The following is a 21,070-nucleotide window of genomic DNA, read 5'->3' as shown; positions in this document are numbered from 1 at the left end:
TCTAGACACTTTTTAGCCACTGTGGTCTCAATCTTCACCAAGTACTCAATGCACAGACACATAGAGTAAAAAATTTGGGTGGGCCAGGGTGGCAGGAGCAGGCACCCCTAATATTGTGAATTTATGTTTGCAAAGCACTTTGCAGGCAAACTCCAGCTCATTTCAGCTTGGGTGTGCTCACACAGTCTCTGCCTATCTCAAAGCATATCTGGATCTCCAGCTCAACATCTTGGAAATATGGACAGCCCCAGAGAGAGCTTCCTCACATCCTCCTGCAAAACGCAGTACAGATCAACTTGAAGTGAATTCTATTTAAAACCTCATTAAGAGATCAGGTTTAGTAGGTAACACAGCATATGCATTTATAGTGAAAGAGCAAAGGAGTTAAATCTTGAGGCAAGACAGGAGTCAAGAAGCAGATAAAATGACAGGGTGGCACAGTGGATCACTGTGATAACTGTGATTATTATAGCTTGTTATTACAGATCATAATAGAGACACACAGCATGCTATTTTCTTAGACCTCTTCTTTATAAGGCAGGAGGGAGTAGATTATGTGCCACATAACAGTGCCACATCCTTGTATCCACCAGCAGCCGTAGGGATTAAATCTGTAATTTCTGAGACTTCATCAATGTGCTTCTACTGTTCTTCTGTGCTAAAGATGCTGGCTATCTGTATTAAGGTAATCTACATCATGACCATATGAGTCATCCTATAAATCATATGAATAACATGTTTAAAGCTAGTAAAATTTTCTTTCAAAAATGACTTTTTTTCCCCTTTTTTTTGAAGTGTTTCTCTGATAATAAGCCCTAAACTCTGATACCCATGGATGCTGCAGAATTCCGCAAGAGAGGGAAGGAGATGGTGGACTATGTTGCAGATTACCTGGAGAAGATAGATAAAAGACAGGTCTTCCCAGATGTGGAACCAGGATATCTAAGGCCCCTCATCGCAGACTGTGCACCCCAGGAGCCTGAGAGCTTCGAGGATATCTTTAAAGACATTGAGAAGATCATTATGCCAGGGGTAAGAAAAATGGATCTGTAGTGTAATGTTCAATACTGCATTTAGGTTTTCAAAGACTTTAAAGAAAGCATGGGTTGAAGGCTGTGCAGCTAGACCTTACCAACATGAGTACCCACACTATTAAACTTTTAGAAGGCAGGAGCCTTTACATGTTAAATACGATCTCACACTTTACACAACGAATGTTTTCTGTTCTTCCTAGAAATAATCGAATAATTCTATTGCTTCAAGCAAGGCTTACTTTTGGAAATAATCCCCTTTCCTCCCTTGAATTGGCTAAGGCAAAGCTTTATAACTTTCAATTTCATGTGATATTTTTTCTACCCTCATAGCACAGTAAATATTTTACAAAATGGTAATTTTATTAGTCTGCTGTGCCTAGAGTGTTCTTTCAAGCTGATCTTTAAATGTTAAAATTCTCTTAGGAGACTTCTTTCTATTACAGAGTTGACTAGAAAGGATTCTCCCCAATACTTGTTCTGTTGACTTGTGCTCTTTGTGCTCTAAATGTCAGCTTCTTCTAGTACCTAAAGGCAGATGGCCACTAGTCCTTGGATAGATCGGTATTGGACAACAATGCAGAACAAAGCATCTGGCATTTGTCCAGATCTGAATCTTTGTTGTTTTTCCATTCATGGTATACCTTTTTTATTTTAAATATATACTTGTCTCCTAAGATCTCTAAGTAGCTTGAAGAGGACTGAATTATAAGTAAATGTTAATGAGGAATCTGTCCTTTGGATCTCTGCAATAACTACCTTAGGTTACTTCTCTAGATGTAGCTGGTGATACGACTGTGATGTAAGTGGACATCGAAATCTCCAAATGTGGTTAGTCAGTGTACTATAATACCAATTCCTTTTCATTGACCAATGTAAATATTTGATATTCAAGAGGACTTTATCTTGTTTCCCTTGGAGCCAGCCCTGCTGTCCTTTAGCAAGCAAAAGCTTCACTGAAGTCAATTGAAATCTCTCCACTCTTTTCCAAGGTTTGTGGATGAAGTCTTAAATCCAACAGAGTTAAATCAGTGCAGATTAGATAAGAGAATTATGTCCAACACATACAAATACTTTAATTGCAGCTCATAGAAATGATTGTCTTTTCTTTTTCACTGGAGGAAAATGGTAATGATTGTGAATTAGAACAGAAAACACTTTGCTTTGAGCACTTAAGAACATTCAATAAAATAATGCCAGATTAAAAAAATAAGAGATGAATCATTTTAGAATAGAAAGCAAGACATTGAATTCCAATTATGTCATCAATATGTCATGTTCCCTCTTAACTAAATGGATTTTTTCTTGATATTTACATGCCCTGCAAAGATTCATTTTACAAAATGATACATTCTGAAGAAGAGATGTTCTAACCAAAATCTTTCCACTGCTGTGAAATGTTAGTGTTAGTGACACAAAGAGCACAAGTACAAAAATCCCAGTTCTTATAGTAACTCTGATTCTACCTGTGTTGTTTATACTAAATTCTGAAGACTCACGTGAGCACAGAATCATGAGCTCATAGTATAGTAGTGATTGGATGGTACCTCTGGAGATCATTTAGCCCACCCCCACTGCTCAAGGCTGAGTCAGTTAGAGCGAATTGTATAGGACTATGTCCAATTGGTCATGGAATATCTCCAAGGATGAACTCTTTGCAGTCTGTTGTCCTATTCCAAGGTTGGAACTGTCTCACAGTAAAAAAGCTTTTGCTTATGTTTAAGTAGAATTTTCTGTATTTCCATTTGTATACATTTCTTGTTGTCTTGTCACTGGATACTGCTGAGAAGAATCTGACTTCACCTTCTTTACACCCTCCCATGAGGTAAAGAAGGTTAACACATGACCAAGATACCCCCTGAGCTTCCTGCAAGCTGAACAATCCCAGCTGCAATTAATCATCTCCATGGCCTTTCACTGGAATCACTCCAGTATGACCATGTCTTTCTTTCTTGTCCTGAAGAACCCAGGACACAGCATTCCAGGTGTGGCCTTACTAGTGCTGCAAAGAAAAGAAGGATTACCTCTTTTAACCTGTTGGCAACAATTTTCCTAATGTGGCACAACAACGCTGCTGGCATTGTTTGCTGCAAGGGCACATTGCTGGCTTATGTTTAGCTTGTCCACCAGGACTCCCTGGCCCATTTCTTCAGAGTTGCTTGCCAGCCCTGGCATATACTGGTGCAGGAGGTTATTCCTCCCCTGGTATGGGATTTTGCATTTCTCTGTCGAACTTTATGGGATTCCTGTTGGCCCATTTCTGCAGCCTGTTAGTGTCCCTTTGAATTGCAGCATGACCATACCGTATATCAAACACTCCTCCCAGTTTTATGTCATCTGCAACACTGCTGAGGGTGCACTCTATCACATCATCCTGGTCTTTAATGAAGATGTTAAACAGTACTAGCCTTTCCCATTCACAAAGCTTTGCTGCCTAGCCCAAATAACCTTCTTGTCCCATGTTTGGAAATAGCTTAAAGGTTCTTTCATCTTCCCTGAGATTGAGGTGAGGCCTGTAGTTTCAAAGATCATTCTTCTAGCCCTTCTTGAAGATAGGAGTGACATTTGCTTTTTTTCCAGTCTTCTGGAACGTTCCCCAGTTGCTGTAACCTTACAAAGATGTTTGAGAGAGGTCTCAGTGACACCCTTTAGCTCCTGCGGCACTTGTGAGTGCATCCCATTAAGCTTCCTGGACTTATGTATATCCAGTTTATTTAAATGTGTCCTAACTTGATCCTTCTCCAGGTAAGGTCTTCCTTGCTCAAGTCTTTTCCCATGCATTTCAGGAGCCTGTGATTCCTGATTGGATGATTGAAAATGTGAAAATGGTGTTCCTTCAGAGGAGCAATGATCAATTAACAGTGTGAAGCAATTATGCAGTATCCATTGCTGTCTTTACCCTATAGGAGAACAGGCATTCATAAGTGGTGAAACTTCTTTATGGAGACTTATTGTGAAATGTAATGTAGACCTCCAAAGGGCAGTCCACCAAATGATCATGACAATAATGGTGCTGAATTCCTGGTATTAACACAGGGACAGAGGGAACAACCAGTGAACTCTGATCTCCACAGCAGGAAGGCAACATGGAAAGGATCTGCCTGTAAAAATATCAATGGGATTCACTTTCCTCTCTCAGATTTGCTTTGTTCTTTTAAAATGTATCTCCTCCTTTTTCAGAGCCAAAGATGAGTGTAGTTGTAACTGCAAATATCAGTACTGAATATGCTACTTTTCCTCACATTGGATCTGTTAATGTATAAACTTTCAGCTGAAGTACCTATCTTTAGTGTGTGGTAAGGGAAGACTGTTTCTTAGACTAAGGAAGCCAGAGAAAGACATCCTTAGAAGAAATACTGGAAATCACATGTATCTGAGAAGCATTAGAGTGGTAATTAAAGTGAACCCAAGACACTTGTGTATCATTATTTATCAGCAGCAGGCCAAAAAAACAAGCATCAATTATGCTATCTTTGCAATATTTGACTAAGTGTGTCTGTTCCAACATGGTGAAAAAAAAGAATTTTACAGCTGCTTCAAGAGGAGGGGGAAGGGGAGGCAGGAGGAAGAACTGCAGCTGCACTTGCCCTAGGGCTTTTAGCTTTTTTGCTTTATGTGAGTAGTGCAACTGAAATCTGCTGTGTTTCATCAAATAAATGGCTCCCAGCAAGCAGTCGGTTTAACTTGATTAACCCAAGATGAATGTCACAAAGTCTTACAGATCACAGAGAATTAGAGCTGGGGAGATGCACAGTGGCAGCCCTGGCGTGTTATGGACGTCAGTGAAAGTGTGATGGGTTCTATCAGGGACCACTGTTTCTTGAATATTTTATTGTTTTCTTATGAAGAACCAAGTCCCATACAAATTTTTTCTGATTTGTGAAGGAAAGTGTTTGCCACAAGTGCTCTAAACTTTGTTACAGCAAAGGAGATCCTGACCAAATATGAGATGCTGCTGGAAATGTTAACAATGGCTTGTCTTTGGATAGCTGATTTGACAGGTTTGGACCTAGTGATGAGAAAAATGAAATCTTGAACATACCAGGTACAGGCCTAGTTTATACAGTGAAAAATTGTATTAGATAGGAGCTGTTTTCATATGAAAGAGATAGAGACATCTGAAATTTTATATATGGTATACTACAACAAGAGAAGTGATGCCTGATTCATTGTGTATGCAAGAGTTAAGACAGTTTCCCCTTAGCATGAAGCATGTCCTTTCAGGAAGAGCTGGAGGTTGGCATAAAGAAGGTTAGAAGAGGAAAAAAAAGGGATATTTGCAGAATGCAGAACAGTGCAGTAGAGTGATTCCTGAGTTAGCTCCAGAATCAGAAACCTTATCACAGACTGGGAGAGAGGAGTGTAAAAGGTAAAATTCTTGAGAGATGGGAATGCAGAACAAAACAGCAAAGAAACACTGAACTCAGGCAAGAGAGAATGTGTATTCTTTCTCCCCTCTGGTTGTAACAGAAGAATTCCAGTATTAAAAAAGAGGAAAGAAAATGATGTAAGAAAAGGCTAGCCTTCAAAATCTCATCAGCCTCTGAATTACCCCCAAGAAAAAAATCTTATACATGTTCTGCTGAATTATCACTTATCGTTCATCTAATCCTCTAGAAGCACTTCTTAAAAAATATGCCTTTTACCTTGAATGTGAAAGTTGTTTTTGCCAAACATAGCACATTATTATATCACATTATGTCCCATGATCATTGCAATGTGGCTGTACATTTCCTGGTTTTGAATTTTATTAGATTGGAGTTGTGGAGCATTATCAAGTATCTCACAGATCCTTAAAATTGCTTAGATATTACATTAAGTGCTTGAATGTTAACAAATAACACCAGAGTGTGGGCAAGAGAGTTCTGTGGACCTCTGCTGCACTGAAGACACTATTGCTAAGGCAGTTTCATGACAGAGATGGAAGAACAAAATACCAGGGAGTCCCTGACAGCAGAGGCTCAAGAATAGTGTCCTGCGCAGAAGCTTAGGCTGGAGAACTCTGATTTTGGAACTGTTGGGAAGTGAAGGTGAGAACCAATTTATTTTTGATTTGAGTAAAAGGTAGATAAAACATTGTGAAAAAACAAGGTAAGTTCTTCTAAAAAATGGGATCTTCTGTTACAGCCAGGTAGTTAAGCACTGTTGGCTTGTCTCAAACTCCAACCTTCTAATTTTGTGACAATTTATTTCTGCTTCCTGCGTTAGTTAAAAGTAACTATTTTCCCCCTTAATACAGGTGACTCATTGGCACAGTCCGTACTTTTTTGCCTACTTCCCTGCAGCCTCTTCCTTCCCAGCTCTTCTTGCAGATATGTTGTGTGGTGGAATAGGATGTGTGGGCTTCTCTTGGGTAAGTTTACTCCAGTGTGTACTGCTGTGTGGTAATGATGCTTCACCTTGCCAAGATGTTAAGCATTTCAGTAACATTCTACAATGAAATTATTGCTTAATAGCAATGAAGTCACAGGACTATTTTTGCAGGTAAATTTCCTTAACTAATTAAGTGTTTTCACACAGACACTCTAAATAACTCGAGGAATAAAAGGCTATTTCCTCTTAAAAGTTTTGACCTTGAAAAATCACCAGCATTTAGAATTATTAGTAGTAGCAGTGCAAACTCCCTGGTAATTCAATAAGTATATGACTACTGTCTATCACCCACTGTTGTTATTTCTCATTTCATCTGGATGAATGGAAAACTGTGTTAAAAACCTCACATTCATATGAGGCGGACTCTTCTCAAAAGAGGCTGGTATTGGATGTTGAAAAAAAAAAGCAAGATGCAAATCCTAGCTTTGACATTTGATAGTTACAGTTCTATGTAAGGCCTGTTTTGATATTCTTTTTAATAAGTATTAGAAACAGCATGCAAAAAGTGGTCTTCAGGTTCCTAATTTGGCTGGTAATATTAGTCATCTAGTCTCTTCCTCCACAGTGAAAAGACAGAGAAAGAATTATTCTTGCTCTGGTAGATCTTATTTCGCTTCATGGTATAGTGAGGTTATTCTCTATGTTCTGGTTTTCAACACAGGCTGCAAGTCCAGCTTGCACAGAGCTGGAGACTGTCATGCTGGATTGGCTAGGGAAGATGATTAATTTACCTCAAGAGTTTTTAGCTGGGAAGGATGGCCAAGGTGGAGGAGTCATTCAGGTAAGAGGGGACCTGAAAAAAGAATACAAATTGAATTTATGAATTGATGATTTTATGAAATCTTTATACTAAGACACTAATAAAGGGAATAAATTTTTTTTTCTGCCACATGGGTTCCTTTCTAATTTTCAAAAAGATTGATGCTCTGTGAGAAGGTCCATATGCGGGTAGGATCATTCATGAAAGTAATGACATGAATGTTTTGATTTTAGAGCAGCTGATTTCTGAAACACTTCTCTGTGAAGAATTACTAGTAGTTCAATTTAAAAGCACAGTTTAGGCTTAAAATTCAAATCAGAATAATTTAATTTGTTGATCAATGAATTGAACTCATACTTACCAACAATGTACGGCAATGGCTCATAGCTGAAATTAGAAAAAATCTTCTCAAATAGAAATATATCTGAGGATTTGAGTAGAGCAGCATGAAAAGTGCTTACAAAGGCTTCCATGAAGTCCACCTTATACATGTGCAATTGTTTCCTTCAGTCAATTTTCAAAAGAGCCTTCCTGTTTGCTTTTTTTTTTTAGGAGAAAAAGTGTCAGAGATCAAGCAATGGATAACAACATAGGAGATAATCTTCGATACACAGAAATAGCAGAATGTTGTAGAAAGTCTGTCACTCTTTGCCAAAGAAGTTGAAATTATTTTAAGAAATATTGGAATATTACAGTAAAGTGAAGAGCTGCTTAAAAGTTGAACCTAAGCAGTACTATCAGTAGATAATACCATTTTCAGACTACATTGCATCTTCAAAATAGAACAAAACCCCAAACTTTGACAGAGACTGCTTAATGAAACCTACAGTGTCTGAACAGATAACATGATCAATAATGAATGTCATCAATGGGCAAACTTGCCTGCATAATAATGCTATATTATTTGTCAGCCATAGCTCCACTAGCGCATGGTCATTCTGCAAATGCAGCTCAGGTCACAGCTATTAATCTATTTGAATAGATCTCTACTGTGAAAAAGACTAAATTTTAAATAATTGTTCTGTGCTCCTTTGATAGTCTCTGGAGTCTGGTCATTGGAGGCCAGGGCACAATCCATTTTATCCCAAGACAGACTTCTAATATACATCTAAATTAGAGGCTAGAATCAGAGGCTTCTTTCTTTGATCTCAGCTGCAAATGCCTACAGCATATTCCAATGAATTCTTCCCAACATCTTCCAAGGCAAGAATGAATTTAACCCAACTGTTTTGATTCTCCTAGATGGAGCTGCACCTACACCAGTGCATTTATAGTATGGTTCTTTATTCATCTCCTTGCCCTGTTAGTATCTTTATCATTACGATTGCTAGGGAGGGGGTTACATTCAAGAAATCAAGCTTTCGTCGTGCATTTTAGCAGCATCTCTTTTGTACCAGTGAAAGCAAGCAATTATGCCTGATTGTTATCAGCAGGAAATATTGCCCTTCCAGGCTGACAGTGCTGGATTGCCCATAATTTTCATCAGAAACCAGTCAGTTTCAAAAACCAAAAGTGGGCTGTGTTCCTGCTTACAATGCAGTCATTTGGGCTGCAGATCTTCGTCTTGCTCCTGAAACAATAATGATACAAATAAGAGGCAAAGTGTGAGGCAAAGACAACAGGAGTGTGTGAAAGTGCCAGTCATTCTCTTGGTAAATGCCAAGTAATTATTGTGGTATTGGGTAAAACCGAGCCTGCGAAAATTGGCTCTTAATTACATTTGAAAGTCTATGTCAATATGAAGCACTTTGTTGTTGTGTGCAGGATGACACTTCAAAATGGCAAAAGATGAAAGAAAATTTCAGTTCAGAGCTCTGGTGGACATGAACATCAGCTCTTGCTGATATTTCTTCCGCCTCTTGAGCCTGCTTGCCATGGCAACCTTTGTTTGCTTGTGGTAAAAGGAAAGGTATCATCATCCTTCACTTAATGTAGGATACAGCATTCAAGAGGGGGAAAAAACAGCTTTTAAAAATAAATGAGAAAGCAACTTTCTTCCTGAAGTTTGTATCCTGCTGTTCATTCTAGATAAATTGCTGGAAAGTGAATTTTAAAGAGTTTTTTTTGCTCAGCAAAGTATTTTAGGGGTGAGACAAAAATATCGTTGGCCTGGCAAGGAACACTGCTGATTTATCTTGTTTGTCAGTTAGCCAAGTAGTTCAAGAACCAAGGGGGGTTTTTCCCTTAAAAATATTTAGTGCAAGACTTTGGTGCAAAGTGTTTAGAAGAGCCTTGGAAACCAGGTTCTGCAAACACTGTAAGCTTCAGTATAAAAAAGGTGACTCAGTATAAAAAAGGTGATTTATGGAAACTGAGGCAAGGTGAAAAAGCCTGTGTCTATCGTGAGACATCCAAAAGCATCTCCAAGTTGCTGGATTCAGGTGCCTTTATTTAGGCTATGGCCCAGCTGTATATCAGAAGGCAAGACTCAGCTGGGCAGCAGGCCCTTTCCTTTTCATCCATGTTTCTGTATAAGGAAATTCATACAAGAACTGTTGTATACATTGACTATGCAGCAGTCTGGATGAACAGCCAAGATATCTTGTGGAACTCCTCAGAAAGCTGAGGCTATTCTTCAGCCTAAGTCATTCACCCACCCAACCAGGCTGTCACCAGAATAGTGCAGGCCTAAATTTCCAGATCTCAAATTAATACCTTAACTGTTGTAATTTCTTACAGCCATTTTCTTTCATATATATGTGCACATTTTTTTAATATGCATATTCCTTACATGTCCTGGAAATACACTAACAGTATAAACAGTTATTTTATTTCAGATATTTTGACTTCTTAGACAGAAAAAGTAGGATGATTTCTCCGTGTCTGAAAGGCAGCTTTGTTTTATAAAAATAGCTCAGCTAATTTCAGTATAGGAGAAACTCTGAATTCACTGGGATCATTTTGACGTATGAAATCTGTCAGATCAGGCCCATCTTCAGGGAAGAAAAAAGACTTCTCAAGTATTTAAACATTTGTTGTAATTACTAAGTATACATAGGTCTTCAACAGAGGGAAGATAGAATTTTGCTACAGGACAAAAAACATCACTCCAAAATTAGTTTGTTGACACTTGGGATATTTCAGAGACATACATATTAATATAATCAACTGTATCCATTGCACTGTTATGATTCACATGATGATTGATTAACTTTTAAAGTACCTAAAATCTTGATCTTGCATAAGACACCTCAATACATTGAAATTTATGAACACATGTTTACAAACTGTTACTTGTGGTTTAAAAGAGCAGTTTAGAGCATGTCTCTTCTACCTATTCTAGATGAAAACTGTAAAAAGAATTTTTGGAAAGTTGTATTCTGTGAAATCTACTGAGAAATTGATACAAAAAAATTCCCCTTTTTGTTGTCACATAGTATCCAAGGCACATTTTAAACTGATGTTTTGTGAGTCAAAGTGCAATTTAGAAATAGTGTGTAACTGTTCTTTTCATCTGTGTGTTTGTGAAAGAAAACATACATAACTAATACTTTGAAATGCAATTAGCTATAATCAATCAGCATTTTTTGGTTTTCAGTGTTTTTTCTCTTTTAGACACAATAATTGACTTACGCAGGGTAATTCTAATGTCAGAGAAGGCATATAATTAGGCATGTTACTTGATAAAAGTGAGAGCTGATGTTCAGATCCTGATGGAACGTAAATGAGCAGAAATCCAGAGTTAGAACAGAAATCAGCAGTTAGCCTGCCATTGTTACTGGTTAACAACTGATTAGTGCCTGATTTGAGAGCCTTTTCACGTACAATTAAGTCTGTGAGTCCAACTTTCTAGCACTGACTGCAAGGCTGGTGCCTAAGCTGAACGGGCATAGAGATTAAAGAAAACAGGCAGAGGCATCAAGAAGGAGGAGACAAAGATTAAACACAAGTTCCGCCCTTGCTGTCAGACATATTTTTAAAAGTAGGAGATTGCACAGTTTCTCATCTGCAGTTTCTGTTAACAACTTCGCAGATTCATGCAGAAGAAAACATTGCTTTTCTTTTTCTGGGATGTTTTCATTTTGAACCTTCCCTCAATTTGTCTCACAGGGAAGTGCAAGTGAGGCCACCCTGATTTCACTGCTTGCTGCTAGAACAAAAACTATCAGACGTGTGCAGTCAGAAAAGCCTGAGCTAACAGAAGCAGAGATCATGGGCAGGCTGGTGGCTTATGCTTCTGATCAGGTGAGTACCTCTCACTAACATGGAAACATGGCATCTAATACTTAACAATTTCAACCATCTGAATGGGCAGGAGAATTAGGCATAAACTTCTTGGATTGGTCACTATTTGGTTTTGCTTGTTTAAATCTTACTGTACGTCGTAAGTGTATCCCTCAGGGGTCCATACTGCGACCAGTATTATTTAATATCTTCATTAAGGACATAGATGAAGGGATGGAGTGCACCCTCAAGAAATTTTCAGATGACATTAAGCTGAGTGATGCGGTTGATAAACCTGAAGGATGGGATGGCACCCAGAGGCACCTGGACAAGCTCAAGCCCATGGGAATCTCATAAGATTTAACAAGACCAAGTGCAAGGTGCTGCACCTGGGTCAGGGCAACCCCTAGTATCAATACAGGCTGGGGGATGAAGGGATTGAGAGCAAGCTGGGCCCAGAAGGACTTGGGGGTGCTGGTGAATGAGTGGCTGGACATGAGCCAGTGATGTGCACTCACAGCCTAGAAAGCCAATTGTATCCTGAGCTATGTCAAAAGCAGTGTGGCCAGCAGGTTGAGGGAGGGGATTCTGCATCTCTGCTCTGGTCAGACCCCACCCTCATGGTTTTAAACTGAGAGAGAGTAGGTCTAGATTAGATATTAGGAAGACATTCTTTACTGTGAGGGTGGCAATGCACTGGAACAGGTTGCCCAGAGTGGTTGTAGATGCCCCATCCCTGGAAGTGTCAAAGCCAGGTTGGATGGAGCTCTTGAGCAGCCGGGGATAGTGGAAGGTGTCCCTGCCCATGGCATGGGGACTGGCACTAAGTGATCTTTGAGGTCCCTGCCAACGCAGGACATTCTATGATTCTGTGATAAGTGGGCTGGAATCTCATGTGTGCTACCATAATACGAAGGGTAAATATCCAAATGTCAGTGTTACATAAGTATTGCTTCTTTATAAAAAGAGCTCATTTGAAGTAAATAAAGATAATTAAATAAGATGTTAATTTTAGTTACGTTGAGTAATTCTAGACCATCTTTTGTTGCATCCAAGCTTGTATGTCCATCTATGCATGCATGTGCATACACATGGGCAAACAAACACACATACATCATCCCCCTATTTGCCTGCATGGGTGCAGGTGCAGGTACACAGACAAATCTAATGCATGAATATAAAACAAATTGATCACAGTACTTGAAGGAGCTCAAAACATTTTTTGTTTGTTTTTAAAGAAGAAAAATTCTAAGATCTCCATCTGCCAATCCAACTAAGAAATCTTTTAAGGAAACAGAAAATATAATCCTTGATTTCTGACTGTGAGTGGTATTTAGCAGACTGAGTTATGCTAAATGCTCAGCAGGCCATGACAATGAGAGGTTTTTACTATTAATGAGAGCAAATTGTACTCTTATGAGTTCTGCTACTGCTACCTTTCTGACACACTAACACTACTGAAGGGCCAAGCAATGTTGTTTCTCAATAGCTGTAACATTTTCTTACCTACATGTCAATGAGACAGAAAAAAAACCCCCTTCCTTAGTACCTAACATTTTTTTAAGTAATATTTGATTATGCAGAATAAAATGGCCAGGTTTCAGCCTTACTTTGATTTACTACTAAGTGTATGTTAAAAAGCACTGTAGAAGTTAAAAGTACACTTGCTCTTTGCTGGTGGCAAGAGGGACTACAGTTGCATGGTGAGAAGATTCAAGAAAAGAAAACATGAGGAAAGATAACTGCTTTCAAAAGGCACAAAGGATATTTGTCCATTTTTTTGCCCAAGACCCTAAGGTCAGTATTGCACAGACCACCAGTCCCAGAGCTCTGACTGACCCAGTGATGCACAAAGCCTTTTACTTGTTTTGATTTTTTTATCCCATGTAAGTGGCTCACCTGAAATGAGGACTGACAGGCCTTCCTGCCTACTGAAGGTCAGAGGATCTTGTGTTTACAAAAGGATTTGCCTTAAGATACTGTTGACCTTTCAAAGCAGGTTGTTGCAGAGCTCACTGTTCCTTCTGCATTAAGAACAGACCTGTGTGACTCACAGGCAATAATCCACAAAAGAAAGTTAAATGTAAGCCATTCTGTGGGAGTGAAAACCATTCACTGACAGAGCCCAACAATGCAAGAATGCATTTGGAAGAGAATCTTGCTACAATTTTTAAGTCTTGATGAAGCAATTTAGAGGTTCTGACTGGCTAAAAACCGCAGTGTATTATTATAGTTTGCTTATTTGCAATTCTTGTATATATAAGTTATAAAACATATTTTTCCATTGTACGCTTGAATGAAGTATGGTATTGCTATGCCACACATTGTTTCCACTTCAAAAGTTATATTTCAAGTCTAGGCTTCCAAATTTTCTCAAATTGGTGCCTAATTAGTTTACCAAGGCATTTTAACAAAGAGGCACTGCTGAGATAAAAGTTAATGATACATCTGCCTTTAAAACATGTAATTCCAGGGATATGTGAAGTTGAAAGGCAAAATCTTGATCTTCATCTAGTCTAGTTCAACTGAAGTTTTGGATTATTATTTTCGTGATTATATGCTAAACTAAAATAGAATTAATAAGCACTCTTGTTTGCACTGGCAAGAATCAGCAAGGGTAAGATGGAGATGTGAGAATAGTCATGATATGAAAAGGTGAGGAATTTTTCTCTTTCAAATTAATGATGATTAATGAAACTGTAGAAGGTGGAAGGTAAAACAGGTTTTTCTTTTGTTTTAGTCATGTTATAAATGAGAGTATTTTGTGGCTAAATGTCTCTTTCATTGTCAATAGAGTTATTCTAGTTATTATTCTATTGTACTTCATAATTTTACAAGAATTTCTTAGTGATATATTTGTTTTTATTACTGATATGTTCTTTATGCTCTAAAAAATATTAATTCTGGAGAATTCAAATGAGGTGGGTTGTAAATAAAATAAAATAACGTATTGGGAATGATCCTTACTTGCCTAACAAAATGAATGAACGATTGAACCACAGTTTAGTCAGTACGTAATCTAAAAAAAATGGTAATGTAAGAAAGTGTCTCGGTTTATATCATACCATGACGTGTATTATTTTAGAGGTCAGCAAAGCTGTATGCTATAAAAATGTGCTAGTGAGCAACTGAATCATTATCAGGCAAGCTGATTATGTGCACATCTTTTGGTTGATTTAGAGCCAAAACCTCAAGCTCTACATCAATCCTACCATGTTAATTAAAGATCCCACTAAGGTTAATTGAACTCCTGTCTGAACTGTGTCATGGCAATGGTCTCAAGGATATTTCAGGGTTTCTATCAGTTAATTGTGTGTGTAGGTATATATATTTATGTGTGTCCATCTGTCTGTCTATCTGTATGAAAGAGAGAGAGGTATGTATCTTTTACATACCATCAACAGTCCCAGGATCTCAAGTATTGCTTTACCTGAAAGAAATTAATTATTTTTTTTTAAATTCAAATGAACTCACATTCCAATAAAAGGCGTCAGTCTTAAAACTTCCCCATTTCCTTGTAGGCTCATTCATCTGTGGAAAGGGCTGCATTAATCGGTGCTGTGAAGATTAAAAATGTTCCTTCAGATGATACATTTAGTGTTTGTGGTTCAGCCCTGAAGAAGGTTCTGGATGAAGACAAAGCTGCTGGTCTTATACCGTTCTTTGTGAGTACTGGATTTTAATTAATCAGTGGATTTTTTGCTTCTGATAAGCTACTTTTGACAAGAGTAGATGGTCTAATCTGTAACAGAGGCACTGATAGGCAGCTGAGCTAGAATACCAGGAGAGGTTCCATGAGTGTTCTTCACATGCCTTTCTGTGCAGGAGGAGAAACTAACTGGAGCAGCCAGTTGCATTTCTCAGCAAAATGATGTTTTAAAAGGACTTAAAGTTATATTAGACTGTTGAATAAATAGGGGTCCATTTTGTAGTTGCAGGTAGTTTTGCAGTGTTATAATCTCCCAACCCTTGAACTCTGAACCGTTTACCTTTATTTTTCAGTTTCTAACTTACTTACTCATAAAACAAGCTTAAAGGAAATAAATTAAATAACGCTCCCTCAAGCTTAAGTATCTTCAAGAAACAATAGTTTCCCCTCCTCAGTATTTTAGCAAACAAATGAACCTCCATAATATACCCCAAATATCATCAATATCAGGCATTGTCAGTTGGGTATTTGTGAGTACATAACTAATCTCTAACAAGTGAGCTATAGGGAATGTGGCTGTGGAAGCTTCAGGTGTCATCATTTTTTGTTATCTGTCCACTTTCTTTTCCAAAGATTCCTGCTTTTACAACAGTCTAGCAAAATCTCCCAATTTTTGACATAGAACAGTGTTAGATTAGATAAAATTCTAAAGTTGTGTTCTACTATAAGCACCTGATCAAAAAGAATATTTGCTTATTTGTCAGATCTACTCCTCCTGCCAGTTCAGAGCACCATCTTATTATTTCAAGTTAAAATGAAATTTTACCATTTGACTTTTCCCACAACTTCTGTTGTGGTTTTGTACATCACCAACAAAATTTTTTGCTTGTTTCCAAGCATTATGTCTCTGCAAAACTTGATATTGACCATGGGCTGTACAGATCTATTAAGGGGTATAATATGCTACAAGAAATATGTTTTTGCTAGCCTCCACTGAAGAAAAACTGAAGAAAAAAACCCCACCGACAACTAATTTAGAATCTGAGAACTTCAGAAACTGATTTTTCAAGAGATTGAAAAATGTGTCACAATGTTTTCAGAAAAGTCATGTCTGATGAGTTTTTTTCTTTTTCATGTGGTAACATTTTGAAAAGGGCTAATGTGAACTTCAATTTCTATGAACTGTTTTTAGAAGAATTAGCCGATTAAGCTTTCTTATACTCATGGATAAATGCCAAATGGGACTAAGAAGCTTAAATTTCACCAAGCTCTTTTGAAAATATAATCTTTTTACTGTTCTTGTTACTAACCTTTAAAGTCTGTTTTTATGTAGTATGAGGATGACTAGAGTGAAAAGTGGTTTTATATGTGCAGAATGATGCTAAATTCTAGGCTGCCTAGAACGATTGAGTCCTGGAATGACCAAGTGCATCCTATCAATTGCTTCCCAGTATAATAAGACTATGACTGAGAAACAAAGCATCTCTAGGTCTTCCAAAATGAACTTTTTTCTGTGGGCTGCACCTATAGAGGTGGAGAACATGCCACAAGGCATGTTTTATTCCTCTGTTATGTGATCCCAGCTCATAATACCTTACACAGGATCCTACTTTTGTATCTTACTGTTAATTTTAAACAAGTACAGCACTGTATCATGTCTTTATGCACTAACTGCAAAGTTAATGTGTTTTTTTTCCTCAACTTTTGTCCATTAACAAAAAAAAAGGCAACTTGCCCTTCATAAATATTCATTCCTTATTAATTTTTCTATGTGTAATGAGGAAATAAAAAAATCTGGTTTATGTATTCAGTGACACCTTTACAACAGACGATTTAACTGTTGTTTTTCTTCCTCTGTTTGTTTAGCTGCGCGAAACAGGCTTTCAAAGACAGCAGAGGCTCCATCTGAGTTAATATGGCCTGTACCAGATCTTCCATTTATTTGTATGCATAAAACATGTAATCTTAGATTAAAGTAGATTTCATTATCCTTATGGTTGGCTACTTAAAAGGTGTGCTAATTCTCTACCATGCTGAGCAGCAGTCCATGGACTGTATTAGTGTTCCCTTTTCTGGCTTGAAGATTTCAAAAGCATTTCCATTTCTTTTGTCTTGAGTAATTTGGTGCTATTTTATTTTGTTCTGACAACAAAGATATGCACATTACCAAGGAAACACCTTATGCCACTTGATTCCTTGTCTCCCTGTACTCACTGATCCTTCACTAAGGGGAGTGATTCAACATCAAAGCAACAAGTTTGACGGAAGAAATTCTGCCTGAAGAGACTTGTGACAGCAGAGAGATCATTTCTAATGAAGATGTCTTGTTTGCATCCAAGCTGTTTCAGTCTCCCTTATCAGCAAGAAGTTCTGTAAGGGATTAAAAAGAAAATTCAACTAAATTACAATGCCTTATAGGCATGATTCTCCTCTTATACTTAATGAATAAATGAGGAATCATTATACTGAACTTCATAGAAATGCTTTCCCTGTAGAGGTGAGTGGAGAGTCAGGGCCACTGATTTGTTGATGTGAAAGAGGTTCTGTCATTACAGCAATATGGTAGTTACAGGTTTACTTTTCACATACATAGGATTTTTTCAGTCAACCTTTTTTGGGGGAGAGGCATTGTCTTTAAAAGGAGTCTTTGCATTCCTACCCACCATCAATATCTTTTAGCATTAGTAATGTGTATATCTTTCTGTTCAGTGAAGGCTATTGCCAGTAGGTACCCAGATCTCTACTTTTGTTTTCATTTTTTTATTTCTAAATTCAGACTTGTGTTAATTTGTCTGTTTCAAAATACTTTTGCAGAAATTGAAACAGGGCTATTTTCATATAGTAAAGCAAGCAGACTGTGCAAACAATGCACTTAACCATGTCAGGTTTCGAGACACTAAAGTTGCTCCAATTTACCAAGGAGCAATTTCCCAATGTGGATGATACGCAGCCATTAAAGGGTGAGCTTTAAAGCATATGCTGAAGTAACATCCATTTCATTAATTATAAACACACACTGGTGGTTAAACACATGGTAAATGCCTTTCTCAGCTGGGCCCTATGGTCCCAGCTTGAGACGGGCCTCTGCGTTCGCTGAATGTTGACTGGGATGCTCAAATTTGGAGACCACTAAGTTAAGCGCTTCTAAATTCAGATGTAATGTCCACTGCATTCAAGCCCAGTTCACTTGAATGCATGTAAGTGGCCTGTGAGCTTTATGCTGTCTTTCATAAATCAACACTGATAGGTTGCAGCTGGCATATATATAGTACAATACACTTCAACAGCCTTATCCAGTATAAAGCTCCTATGACATGGTTGCCTTGCTGCCCAGCGTGAAGTCTCTCTCATTCTAGCTGCAATGACTTTTCTGAATGATGATCTGCAGGATATTAAGAAGCAGGCTGTTTATATCCTGACTCACTTGGGAAACAATAAATCAGAATCAGACTGACAGAGGAGCCATCTTTTCAGTAGAAGTCAACACTTAGATCCTGACCACAGATTTCCATTTGGAAGAAGCATTCTGGAGACATGTACAGATGCCTAGGGTGATGTTTCTTAACCCACAGTTTATGAATGATTGCTGTTTTGTAAAATAGTGAACAGTGGTTTAGAGATGATTTCAGTTTTCTTCAGGCCACAGACATTGTCATAAGTGCAAGCCAGCAAGGAACTGAGTAGGAGAAAATAAAAACAATAAGGGAACATTGAAAGTCCTGCCTCATTTTAGTTAGTTGCAAATGAAAAGCTTTGTGATGAAACCATGCAAAATGTGTCTATGTCTTTTGCAAAAGCTATAGGAGGTTCTTCCAGTTGAAAAGATTGAGAGTAATTGCTCTCAGGCATCATAAACGTTCATGGATGTTTCCTGATATAGCTCTTCCTTTTAGGAAACTAATACATGAGATGACTGATGCAAGCTTTTTAACTGTTTTGTATTCACAGCCAGGGCTGAGTCAAATTTGAAGTGCACAACCTGAAAAGGATAAGGCCTGCAGGCTATACTGAGCCATCAGTCCCATTTCTGTGATGTAGCCTGTCCCCTGCCCTTTGCACAAATGTGATTTTTCTGGTGTTACATAGGCTACAAATTGAGTTAGATTCATTCTGTAGTACTGAGGCGGGGTAATGAGAGTCCTGACAAGAGCAGATGCTGTCACTTTAAGTGGTTTCTGAGAATTAAAGCAAGTAGCTTTGAGGCTTAGACACCTGCAGAGAGGAAAACAAAATTATTTTAGAAAATTAGGTAAATTTTACAGAATAAACCATTATTTAAACAACTAAGAATATGTTTGAACTCATAATCTCTCATTGAAAAAACCTACTCCTTATCCTGATTAGAAGGAGAATACCTTAACTGCAGAACAATACTAACAACAATAATGTGTAACTTTCTGTTGTGAAATCTTCCTCATTATTTTAATTGCTGGACTAGCCAAAATAGTTTCACTCTAATCTTGTCAGAAAATTCATAGCATATTGTCATAAAATATAGGTGTAAATCAGTATTAAGTCTATAGTGCACTCTTTTATTTATTTCCCAGTGTAATGGGTTAACCCCTATTCTTTATGTATATAGAAAAATTGGAATTTTCATCGTGGTATCCTCCAATTCTTATGATCCAATGTGTAGATCTTCAGTCAAAAATGAAATGCAGGTTTCTCCTGATTGTGGAAACATCTTAGGTAGACAACAATGTGATAAATATATTTTCACTCCATACATGCATGCCCTCTTAGTAAAAATAGGATCCCAATTTATTCCTATTTCAAAAAATACCCTGCAATCTTTTCAAAGCAACCTCCTTCAAATGGTGATTGGTCTTCCAGAGAAGTCATAAATGTACCTCAAAGCACTTCAATTTTTTTGTTCTTCTCATATGACTCAGGAATATAGGAAGGCCCAGTATGGATAAAGATTAGATTATTTTGAGGGAAAAATATGTTAGCACACAATTTTACCAACTATATATACAGTATGATTCTCATTTTCAGAACTGTATTTGTTTCAAACTCAGGTTCTTAGTAGCTTGATACAGAAAAAATACTGTATTTTCCCTTTATTATTCCCTTTATTTATTTATTATTTTAATAATTACTTTTTGCAAGTTTTGCTATGACAGTATGTTTGTTTCTGGAAAGGTCTAGTGGATGGACAAGTATCATCTAGGTTTTTCCTTTTTCTTCTTACTGGTCTCATCATGAATTCACTGAGGGACATGTGCACGCATGCACACAGAAAAATGTGGATAGTTGTTGATATATAGGGAAAAACTGTAAAAGCAAAAGATAGTGCGTTGACAGTGTACTTGGCAGAAAAAGTACCTAGAAATAATAAAATAAAAAAAAAGCAAAATTCCGGATTTGGCATTTTTATAGTCATCTCTTGGCTGTGCTGTAGTCTGTGTGTGACCATGGATAAATTATCTAATGCTTTTGTACTTCAGTACTTTGACTAAAACCCAGCTTACTTTATTTATCTATTTAAACTGCAAAGTGTCTTTTATTATGTAAAAAATCCAGTACAAGACAAAAACCAGACCCAGCCTTTATTAGTGCTTTCAGAAATGAGACAGGGTGTTTAAAATGTAAGTGTATCAATGAAAAATAAAATAATGTCAGTTTAAATGCACTTGGTATTTGGGATTTTTTGGTTAAAATTCTACCTGCATATTCCCAGAGAATTATGATAGCTCATTTTCTCCTTGTTATATTCTCTTTCTACTGTGAAATTTAAGCATTTGTGTTAGCTCTGCTTTTGACCCACTGATCACACAGAAGGGTACATTAAATGAGACATTACAAGAATGAAGGAAAAATAGTTCCAGTATTTTAGGATGAATTTCTGAGAAGTTTATCTGGGAAAAAATCTTGCAAGTCTAATAGTAAACATATGCTACTAGTGAACAGCTTCCAGGCTGCAGATCCATTGAGCATAAATCAGTTACAAATCTCTACTGCAGAGCTCTAATCGAGGCAGCAGCATTTGTGACCTATTCTGTCAACAAGAATTCCAGCACCATAGTTGCTCAAGTTCAGAACTTGCTTATATACCATGAACTGCAAATTATTTTGATGGCAATTGCATAT

At 37.5% G+C, this 21,070-nt stretch overlaps 1 protein-coding gene across 4 annotated transcripts in view; it reads left to right on the top strand.

The window, feature by feature from the left end:
• The window catches only part of DDC (dopa decarboxylase), a 71,985-nt gene that overhangs the window by 21,042 nt on the left and 29,873 nt on the right, over positions 1–21,070 (top strand). For all 4 annotated transcript variants that reach the window (XM_051799023.1, XM_051799022.1, XM_051799025.1 and 1 more), the window contains exons 2-6: positions 796–1,032; positions 6,271–6,384; positions 7,066–7,185; positions 11,215–11,349; positions 14,850–14,993. In XM_051799023.1, the coding sequence (XP_051654983.1) occupies positions 832–1,032; positions 6,271–6,384; positions 7,066–7,185; positions 11,215–11,349; positions 14,850–14,993 (714 nt within the window). In that variant the 5' untranslated portion in view covers positions 796–831. The remainder of the gene's footprint in view (positions 1–795; positions 1,033–6,270; positions 6,385–7,065; positions 7,186–11,214; positions 11,350–14,849; positions 14,994–21,070) is intronic.

Source organism: Manacus candei, unplaced genomic scaffold (assembly GCF_025592945.1).
Source record: "Manacus candei isolate 608988 ecotype Guabito, Panama unplaced genomic scaffold, ASM2559294v1 h1tg000049l, whole genome shotgun sequence".
Lineage (NCBI taxonomy): Eukaryota > Metazoa > Chordata > Aves > Passeriformes > Pipridae > Manacus > Manacus candei.
The sequence above is the reverse complement of the archived record's forward strand: the minus strand, read 5'-3'. Positions and strand labels throughout refer to the sequence as shown.